Source organism: Agelaius phoeniceus, chromosome 1 (genome assembly GCF_051311805.1).
Source record: "Agelaius phoeniceus isolate bAgePho1 chromosome 1, bAgePho1.hap1, whole genome shotgun sequence".
NCBI classification, from domain to species: Eukaryota; Metazoa; Chordata; class Aves; order Passeriformes; family Icteridae; genus Agelaius; species Agelaius phoeniceus.
This window is the reverse complement of record NC_135265.1, coordinates 2,717,409-2,728,714: the sequence shown is the minus strand read 5'-3', so window position 1 is coordinate 2,728,714 and position 11,306 is coordinate 2,717,409. Positions and strand designations below refer to the sequence as shown.

Below are 11,306 nucleotides of genomic sequence, written 5' to 3'. Positions count from 1 at the left end.
CAGCAAGGGGTTGGACTAGATTATCTTTAAAAGTCCCTTCTAACCCAAGGCCTAAACCCAGGATCCAGTGCTCTTAATTTATATACTTCTCATGCAGTTTTTCCTGCAGGTTTTTCCTGTGGTGTTTCTTACCTTTATTTTAGGTAAATACATTTCTGCCAGTGTTTTCCTGGCAAGCACAAGGAAGCCAATGCTCCACATCTGCTCCGGTGGAAATCACAGCAAAACTCATTTTGTTTCTGTGTTGAGATTCTGTCCCTACCTCCAAAGAATGGGGTTAAAAACCAAGAAGTAACTGAAGGGTCAAACAGTGGCCTGAACTGAAATTAGGAGTAGAGACAGAAGCTTTTTAATTCCTCTCTTTCTCCTCCCCATTCTCCAGTCACTGCCACGTGGAGCTGAAGGTCACCCTGTGCTCCTCAGATATTTCTGCTCTGACTTTTGCCCTGGAGAATGGAGAATCTGTTTATAGCCATCATGGAAGACTAATCCTCTTGGCTTTATTGCAGCCTTTCTCATCTTCTGGTCTTATTTTTAAAAACTTGTACTTCCTTCTCCTCTGGAGATCAGGTCTGTTTCCACCTTTAATCTCTCCCTTTGAGGACATGGTGGAGTACAGGACTGGATCAGCTGCAGGGAGGTTTATTTCCTTGCAGAACACCCTCTTTTCTGCTCATTTCCACTGCTTTACTCTTTTCTTTGAGTTTTCTGCAGTTTTTCCATAGACCTTTAAGGTCTGTGCAGAGCCTTCTGACTGGCCATGGTGCCTTTCTCAATTACACACAATTAAATCATTTTAGAGGAGAATGAATCCTTGGGTGCTTGCAGCAGACCATGATCTATGTTGCAAAGTTCAAATGGGTTTTTTGAGGTCTGGAATTTGCATATATGGACACTGTCCAATCCCATCTCTCAATTATCTATTATTATCCATTATTTTCTGCCAGTAGTTTTAAAGCTGTTTCTGTTCATCAGCTTCCTACAAGTTAAGAGTTGGAATCTGACCTTTCAGAATTATTTCCAAACTTTTCCCTATCACTATCCCCATTTCAGTTGAGGTCACTCTTATTTAAAATTCATGACCACAAAAGGAGGGGATTTTCTGCCTGAGATCCCACTCCTCAATTTACCAAACTCCTTTGAGGCTGCAGCCCTTGATTGAGGGATCCCTCCTGGAGCTGTCCTGAACAACAGCCTATGGATCTGAGATCTCAGAAATTTAGAAATCAACTTAACTGATGGAATTTTGTACTAATGAATATTATTATTTAATCCACCAGTATTAATGCTGCTGCTTCAGATACAGGCACAGAGATGTGGTTAAATGAGATTTACCAAGTTTTAGATGTGGACTGGCTCTGAGATTCCCTCTTGCTCACAACTTTCTCACAGTATTTCCAAATGTGATATAAAAAAAATAACTCTGTTCAGTTGCCCCAGTCTGAATCCTGGTCCTTGAGGTAATACAGGTAAAAACACTATTTTCTGGTTTTTGCAGGGTGAAAAAGATCTAATGGCTGGAAATTTAACTGAGCTTATCTTCATCTTCTGGGAGGGGAGACAATTTCTAAACCACTGCCTCCAAAAGGCCCAAGTGCATGGGTCTAAAGAAATAATCCTCACAGAAAACAATAAAAACGATAATGGGTAAGCAACTCTTAACCATCCTTCAGTTGCAATTTTATGTCTAACAAAAATAAAATACATCCACTTAAGCCTCTTATCCAAGTCAAGGGCTGATTTTAGCAATAGTGCAGCTATTGAGGGAAGGCATTTCCCCAAAATATCCATTGCATAACTCCTTCCTGCTCTCAGGACATGGTTGGAGTGGCTTGGAGCTGCTCTGAAATCCTGTCCCAGGTCAGGGTCCCCCTTCCAGCACATGAAATTATTTTATTATGTATTTCTCTATGGTGCTTAAGAAGATAAATTAAGATTTGAATGGCTGCTTGGCTTTTAGGCTATGAATGACTGAGAAAATACTGCTTTTTGCAGTAACTAATCTTTGTATTTTATAGACATCCACTATAAACCAGGCTCAAAGCATCTAAAAAGACCAAGTCATCAGGACAATTACTTATATCAGAAATATAGAGATAGAAGGGGATAAAAACATTCACCTTCCTTCTGCTTCATCATACAAGCCTTTCCTGAAAAGTTTAAAATAAAGCCAGAAGAAATCACTCTAAGCTCTGAGATATTTGTTAAATTGGTAGATATTTTCAGGTAAACCACTTTCAGTTTGTTTTTTTTGTTTTCACTCAACACTGAAAGTCAGACTTCCCCCTTCCCAAGCTCTTGTGAAACTCTACCAGCATTAGGGAGAATATTTTTCCTGTGTAATATCAAAAAATAACTGTCCCAGGCTGTGTCTAACACCAGTGCTGCTGTTTTTGGAAAAGAACAAAAGGACTTTTTTTGAGGTGGTCACTTGACACGGCACAGAATTCTGTGGGATCTGGGAATGAACACACTTGCATGGCCAATGAGCACAAGCTTGTTACTGGATCATGCAGAGGCAGCAAGGCAAAAAAACCACAAATGTTACCCAAAAAAAAAAAAAAATCAGCACTTACATGATGATGGTTTTCTTGGGCACTTTAGTCTCTTGTTCAGTGACTACAAAGAGAACAGTATGAACAGCATGGGGTTAAAGAAAGGCAAAAGCTGAAATGATTAAATTATCTTTGCTCAGTTCATCAACATAAACTGGAGTGAAAATAACCAACTGTACCATCCCATCCATGCTTTCTGTGGTTATTTCCAGCATCATCTTTAGTGTTTCTGACCAAGAATGAGAATCCAGAATGCTCTCTGAATGTTTGGCTTTGAAATTAAATATTTTGTGGAGAACGATTTGGCAAAAACTTTTTATTCTACCATTTTTGTTTCGTATGTCAAAGCTAGAAAACAAGGTCCTTATTTAAATTTTCTTTATCCTATAATAAGGTAGTGATGGTGTCAGAAATCTGAAAATGCCTCAACCTGGAAAATCCTGGAGAGCTGAAATTCTTTAAACTGTGATTGCACTTCCTAGAAAAAAAGAGTTCCCCAAACACTGGATTGTGGCCAAGCTTTTGTGGACTGGATGCAAAATCCAACTGATAAATATAAAAACTAATATCATTATCACCAGTAGAGAAAATCAGCATAAAAAACCAAACCCCAAATCCTAGGAAACCCAGGAGAGCCCTGTGTCTGCTCCATCTCTTTTTCTTCCTGCTCTAATTTGCAATTTTCCTGACCCTTCTCCCATAACCAACTGGAAGCTGTTGATGATTACCAAGATCAAAAGTTAAGATTTCATGGTGTTGCAAATGTTCCTTAAAACTGACATTTCTAAAAAGTAGAAAGATCCTGTTTGAAGAACTAACTGGGATTTTCAGCAGGTTTCCCATCCTCTCCACTGGAATAAAATTAAGATATTCTTTGAACAACACTGCTTTGAGCACATCTGAACTGCTGAACCTATTTCAGATCTAGGAAAAAAAAACCATCAGCAAGCCCCACTTTTTATTTAATAAACTAGCAAAATATCTAAAATACCCCCATAATTTAATCTCCAGCAATTGGTTTTCAGTTTTCCAGCCAGCCTATAATAAATAAGCTCTGGTAATTTTCAGTCAGTGCAATTTAAGTGAACTGCTACTTAAAAATATCTATAAAATCACAAACAGTTCTTGCCCAGGGAGTTTCAAGTGTCTGTATTATTTGTTTATTAACTGATGATTAGTGCTAATGTTTTCAATGGTGCCCCCAAACCTGCACTGACTGAAAATTAAAAATACATCTACAATATTAAATGGAATACTTTAACCTAATTTCCCTTCCACTTCACTTCCAAGGGCTCTTCCCTGCCTCAGGTAAAACCTCAAATTTGACCATAATGAAAAAGAATTTTGTGCAAATATTGATGTTAATTTCTGACCTAGAGCTCATGGTTTTTTTGCAGGGCCTTGTCTTGTTTATCCCTGTAAAAATCTGGAATAATTTCCCAGAGATTCAAAGGAGCTACTGCAGAACTGGGTGAGTTTAAACAAAATCTGTTTGGAGATTTGAATTTACACTAACTGGGTAAGTAAAGAGCAAAACTATTTTCAAATATTTATCCCTGGACACAATTGCAATAAACCCATTTACCTATCCTTAATTAATATTTTTCTTTAAATAACTCAAACCTTGTTTTAAATGGTGGAATTATAATAATACAGTGATGGCAGATGAACTGAGTGCTCTAACAATTTACCACACTCAGGTTAGAGATTTTCACTGAATTTTTAAATCACTATTCTGCAACTTTCAAATAACTTTTAGAAATCTCATTAAATAATGCTATGAGATTTATTCATATGCACTGAGTATATGAGTAAAAATACTGAAGTTCTGATGGAAATGTTTTAATTACTTGGATCATACACCTGATAATAGGTGCTTTCTACAATTATTTTAGCAACAATGTATTTAGATGAGAATTAAGTAATATAAACTAAATAGTTGAATAAATTTAATGAAATTTCACAGTGTCTATAACAAAATGTCTCTTTAATGGTTGCTCTATGAATGTCTGTTTTGAAGTCCTCCCAAATGACACCAACTGTGATATTTCTATTTGTGGTGGATGTCAAAGAGATTCAATATTCAAAAATTCAGCAGGCCTGGGATAAGAAAGCTGAAAATGGCATTTAATAAATTGTATATGTGCTGTCCAAGGTGTGAGGGAGGATTTGAGCAATCCTATATTGAAGGATAGAACCACACGAAAGTAGGATGAGAGAATTTGGGTTTCTTTTCTTTCTTTTTGGTTTTCTTTTTTGTAGTTGTTGTTTTGGTTTTTTGTTTGTTTGGTTTTGGTTTTTTGTTCGTTTTTTTCCTGTTGTTTTTCCCCGAGAGGAAAATATTCTGCATCCATTTTTAGCATTTTTTAGGATTTATCATTTCAACTTTTCAAGAGCATTTTAGGCGAACAGCTTTGCAAAGCAGGAGCCCCTGATAAGCAGGTTAAAAGCTGTAAGCATTAGGGACAGCCCAGACATCTCTTTGGTTAATAGATTAAAACATTGGCTTACAAGTGATGGAACACTGAGGATAAGTGAGTTCTCCTTGCTATGGATGGATGGATGGATGGATGGATGGATGGATGGATGGATGGATGGATGGATGGATGGATGGATGGAAGGTTATTTGTGGCCTTTATTACAATTTTTAAGTCTCTTTTCTCCACTCACAGAAGCTTAAACCTATTTTTGCTGCTCAGTTCATGCTGCTGGCATGAACCAGAAGAGCACTGCTCTGTTTTCACCTCCTTCTGCTACACTTGGAGGCTAATCTGCAAAACCTGACAAAAACTGCTAAAACTAATCCTAAAATGAGCAATTCTTGCAATCATTGAGGTTGGAAAAGACCCTTAAGATCATTGAATCCAACTGCCAGCACCGCCACCTTAAACCCTGTCCCAAGTTCCACATCCACAGATCTCTGAAATCTCTACAAGGCTGGTGGCTCAACTCATCAATATAAGAGTTTTTAAAATTATATAAATAGGATCTCTATCAAAAATACCCCACGAAAACCTAAACAAAGGAACAAAAACCCCCAAGCCCAAACAACCAAAAGGCTCCACTCCTGCAGTGACGGACATGGTTGCAAAGGCAGATGGGGCTCTCCTGAATTTGCACTGGAAACCCTCTGGCCTGGCCAAAAATGAGACTAAACCATGGTGATAAGAGAATAAAAATAACAAGGTAAATACCCTAATCAGGGAACATCCCACAGGGGGCAAAATCCTGTGCCCTATTTCTTCAGTAACACTGAGAGATCTGAGGCTCCTCTGAGTTTTAAATCTTCCTTGTGAGAACTTCAGAAGTATTTTGGTGATTTTTAACAAGGTGCTGCTACAAGGCAACCAAAGAACCTGCCCAAGGCTCTGCATGAAATCTAAAAGTTGTGAAGGAATTATTGTTGCCTGGCTGTAGCTGCTTTGGGAATTTTTATTTTTGGCTTTGTCTCCACTCCTGTACCTGACTCCTCCCCTTGTATTCGTTCTAGGTCCTGACCTGCCCATCCATATGGAAATGCAGCACCTTTCCAAGGCACTGGGCTTTGCTTTTCTTGACAAATAATCAAGTTAGTGAGCCTGGATGGATAAATCACACCAGAACATGCCAGAGCACATCAGCCCAGGTGTGCTGTGTGCAGGTTAAGCAGCAAGGTGCAAAGCAGACACAGTCAACTGGAAGTCAAAGAGAAGGATCTTCTTTCAGCTACACTTTTTTAAAGTGTCTCAAATTCTTCCAATAACCACAGAAAAAGGATTTTTTAAAGCAACCCTCCATTGACTTCAGTCCAGCGACCAGGTGTGGCTGAAGGCAGATCTCAGCTCACAAGGGATCCCTTAGTCCAGTGGTTTCCATCCTTTTTGGATTTGGTCCATCCAAGGGACCTGCAGACCCCCATAATGTGAATTTAAACCAAAGAATTTTGGTTTTGATACCCATGGTCTTGGACTGCGGACCATCACCAGCTGCAGGTCAGGGGCTCATAAACCACTGGACTAATGGTATCCCAAACCATGGGTTTGGTTCAGCAGAATAAACAGTACAGAAAGGCAGGAGGATAAAAACTAAAATAGTTGCCCATTGGGTGCCTCATGAGACCCAGACAGTGGTGATTTCACAGGAACAGAGATAAATCAGGTAAAACTCAGACCCAGGGTGCAGTGAGCCAGGAAGCAGACATGGTATCTATTTCCTGTTGTGAGAGCAGTAATGTTGTCCTCTTGGTGAAGCTACAAGTGATCCCATGTTCACAGATAGGAAGGATTGGGAGGATGGAAAGAGCCTTCATGAGATCCACCATGATCCAGGTCTTTGCCAGATGAACCTGATTTTTCCCCAGGCAGATCAAGGCTGGTTACTGATTCTCAAGAAAGCAACGAGTTCCCTCCTCAGTCAAGTGCATTATGCCAAATTCATCCCTGGTGCCATTCTCCTCCCAACAATCCTCTTGCTCCATGGATGAGCCTATTTTCTCCACTGGCCTGAAGCAGCTCTCCCTCTGTTTCACCCTGGAGATGACTCAGGGATCTATTTTCTTCCCTATTACCGAGTTCAAGCAATTGCACACATCACAGAACAAATGTATTTCATGACGTTTCTGAAGCTTCCAGGCAAACTCCAATTATATTTCTGTAACCAAGCTCACAATGATTATTTTGTTTTTGTTTATGACTACAGGAATAACAGCAGATGAGAAATTTAGGGCTGAACATACACATTTGCAACGCCCAGAGCTGAAAGTGCTCCTAAAATTTTATACAACCCTTGTTTGCTTTATAACATCTGCCTGAAGTGAACTTCATCAAGATACAGCACCCTGACAGAGATTTATTTGTGTTCCTCTACATCCTGCACATAACTTATTTTTCTCTCTTTGGGGCATAGAAAAGACAAAGAATTCAAGTACTTGAAGGTTTATTTGGCTGAAAAAATTCTACTGTTTTTACACTTACACCATCCTCCCTGTAATGCTTTTTGATGGGACTCTGGGAAAGAACTAAAAGGAAAACATGTTTTAAAATGAAGCCAAGAAAGTTCAAAGATCAGGATGCTAATCTAAATAATTTATTGTGGATGAATCCTCTTAATGTAATAGCACAACATTTGTGTCTACAGAGGGCTGGCCCAAAGGTCCAGCCAGACCAGGGCCCTGTCTCAAACAGGGCCAACAGCAGAGGACTGTAGAAAATGATGAAAAAATATGAGTAGAGGATCATTTATCCCTGAATATTTTTCCAGACTCCAGTATTTTCTGCCCAGCAGCTTCATGAGTCAGAATGTTGCCTCTTAATGGAAGTTGATAATGTCAACTGTGCCCTTGAGCTGGGTTCAACACACTTGAACTCCTGTTATTATCACAAGACAGTGTGGGAACACCAAAGCTGAGGACAGAAGGTCCTAGAGCTGTTGGTAAAACTCTGGCTTTTGTTGACCATGCCTCCACAGAAGCCTGTGAAACCAAGGTTTGCTGGCAGGGAAAGGCCTGTGCCTATCCCAGTCCCCTCTCTTGCCCTCCAAATCTGTCCCTTATCTTTTAAAGGTGGCCCCTTGGCTGTATCACCTCCTGAGCTGTTCAAGAGAGACAGGACTGGCTGGTTCACACTCAGCCACATAAGGACATTATTAAGATGTCCAAAGAACCAATTCCCTATGCCAGGAAATGCTCCCTAGGGAGATGCAGCCATGGATTTAAACTGGGCTGTGCTGGGGTTGCAGCAAGCACTGACACACTCTGTGTGGAAATCCCTGGGATAGGCAGTAATCCCTGGAACTTTAGGCAGTAATGAGTAAAAGTTGTGAAGAAAGATGCGTTTTTGGACAGGTGTAAAATCAATTCTTATCGCCCTACCAATCCAGGTGAAACTGGCAGGAAAAAAAGGAACAGACTCTATGGCTATCCCTGGACAGTCCTAAATAATGGATGAACTAATCATTGCTCAGGACACACTGCTGTCAGTTCTGCTTTCCCAGTCACTCCCCATGTCCTTCAGTGGTATTTCAGGAACAATCCCAACACACCTCCACCTTTACTCAGTGGCCCCTGTAACATTTCTGCCAGGCTGACACACATTTCCAAGTTTTCCAACAACATACAACATTTCTTTCTGCACTATTGGTGGCGTGACAAACCCTTCATCTGCTCCTCCTTTTCCATATAATGCATTCACATTATATGAAGTTGATTTGCCAGGCTTGGAAATCAACAGATGATGATGGGCACAGAGCCGAGCCGCCCTGTGCCCATGCACATCTCCAGAAGACGTACAGATACATGGACACTGACAACCAACGTGGGTAAGATGGCAAAAAATACTGGAATTTTGTTGTTTTTAGGGCTGGTGTACGTACAGAGCTGGGCAAGGGTCGTACCTTCAATGGTGATGGCTTGGTCTCCTCTCCTCTCCTGGGTCAGGGCTGCGGCGCTGTGGTGGTAAAGCTCTGCTCCACTCTTGGCAGACCCTAATCTGTTCATCAGCTGGAGAGAACGGTGCAGTGCCATGTGAAACACAGCATGGTTTGGGTTTTTTTGTCATGATAAAACCCTGCCTGTGCTACCCTTGGAAATTCAGTGCTGGCAGAAATGGGTGAAGGTGTGAGAACAGTGCCGAGCTGAAGTTTGAAGGGATGCTTTGGTGCTCGATGGAGTTTGTGGTCTTCAACAAAAATTATTCACAGAGACAAGTTACAGCACATCTGCAAACTTATTTACTTAATCACTGGGTGTTTGCTCTGCAGCCTGGTCTCTACCAACAGGCCCAGATTCCTGCTGCACACACACTTAGGTGGCCATAAAAAGAATTTTTTTTTAATCATTCTATAGTTACTGAGTTTTACTTAACCAAGAGAATACTGGACCTTAGGATCTTAGTCTATGGCAAATGCAGGGTGGATTGGTTTTGCTAAAATTCCAGTGGAATTCTTTAAAGTATATCAAACTTCCTAAATATTTCTGTGAGCTGAACCATTTACCATGGAGCAATTTCCTAAACCAACACCATTTTTTTATTGGCAAGCCCTCAGAACTGATTACTGTTTTATTACAATGAATGCATAGACTATGACTAATTTAGATAAAATATCTTACATTTTTAAAAATTTATCAGCTACTTCCATGTATCTTTGCTAAACAAAACAGGAATTTCAGTGCTTTATCCTTCTATTTTGACTTGATTTCTTTCTTTTGGCTCTGGAGGGTTTCTTAGTCATAATTTAAAGACAATCCAGAAACAAAATATCACATCAGAATGGTCACAAATTTTTTAAGAGCTTCCTCTAGAGATCTGAGTTTAAGCTCCAGAACAAGCTCCATCAATTCTTACTTGTACCAACAAACTGTCAGATCAGAATATTCTGGAACTTTTGGATATTCACAATCCAGATCTAGCTAAAGTCTATCTATAATATTCTTATGAGCAAGAATAAGAGCTCATATTATGAGCTCATCTTATGAGCAATTCCTCAGCCATGGGTCTCTGCCAGTAAAATGAATTCTCCTGCCTGTATCATTTCAGATGACAGATATTTAAATCTCTCTGCACTTACCTCACATTCATAGTGCCCCATGTCTTCATTGGAAGGGTTCTTGACCACCAGGACTGCGATGCCACTCCGTGGTTCACTAAAAGTCTGGTATTTACTGGTGTCCTTCAGCAGCACCCCATCCTTGTACCACCTGAGTGGGAAAACGTGGAGCATAAGCCAGGAAAAATTATGCAGCACCAAGAGGTCCCCAAGATCACTGATCCATCCATCAAACAACTCTGGAGTTGGTCCTTAGACAAACATTTGGATCCTGGAAGGGAGGCTGCAGGTGGGTAGATCACAGCTGGGTATGAACCTGCACACATTTATGAGGTTCTTCCTGAGATATCTCCTCAGTCAGTGCTGGAAAAGGGCTTTAAATGATGACAAGACAGGATTTGCTGAGCTCTTTGTCTGAATACCTGATAAAATCAAGTCAGGTCCAAGGCAGGGAGGATAAACAATGATAAAATGTTTTCCAGGGCTTTAGATTGGACAGGGTCCTCCTCAGGGTCTATCTGCAGGTATTGCTTTTCAAATTCTAGCTAGAATTAACTGCTAAAAATCTCAGGAATGTCTTGATAATGAAGACCCAGCATTGGAATGGTGTTAAGATGGAAGACACAGTAAAGAAAGGGTCATAAACACAAAATGACTTTTCTGACTATGCAAAAGGGAAACCAGGATTTGTTCCCATGTGAGCTGAAGGACTGACCTGATCTGAGGCCTGGGTGCTCCTTCCACAGTGCAGGTGAACTGGACATCTTCACCCTCGACAAGATAAGCATTTCTGACCTTGTTCACAAACCGTGGGGGCACTGCAAAAAGCAAAGGTAAATGTGACTGGTAGCTGGAAATATGAACAGATAGGAAGGGCATGTCCCTGACCAGGTAATCCTCACAGGGTATAAAGGATACTAAAGACCAAATTTTTTGACCTAAAAACAGCTGCCTTCACCTGTACATAATTTTTTAACATATATTATCCAGTATATGTTGTATAGAACCTCTGGAATGCCTTAATATTTGTAACATCATAGAAACATGGAATCATTTAGGTTGAAAAAGACCTCTGGGGTCATGGAGTCCAACCATTAACACTGCTAAGGCCAACAGCCAACCACGTCCCCAGGTGCCACATCTAAATGTTTTCTGAGCTCTTCCAGGGATGGTGACTCCACCAGTTCCTTGAGAAGATTGTTCTGGTGATTGACAACACTTTTGGTGAGA

At 40.4% G+C, this 11,306-nt stretch overlaps 1 protein-coding gene across 1 annotated transcript in view; it reads right to left on the bottom strand.

Moving 5' to 3' along the window:
* OBSCN (obscurin, cytoskeletal calmodulin and titin-interacting RhoGEF) overlaps positions 1 to 11,306 on the bottom strand; it is a 181,517-nt gene that overhangs the window by 35,773 nt on the left and 134,438 nt on the right. The window contains exons 89-91 of the mRNA XM_077184731.1: positions 10,792 to 10,894; positions 10,098 to 10,227; positions 8,925 to 9,030 (exon numbers count right to left, since the gene is read on the bottom strand). Of these exons, the coding sequence (XP_077040846.1) occupies positions 8,925 to 9,030; positions 10,098 to 10,227; positions 10,792 to 10,894 (339 nt within the window). The remainder of the gene's footprint in view (positions 1 to 8,924; positions 9,031 to 10,097; positions 10,228 to 10,791; positions 10,895 to 11,306) is intronic.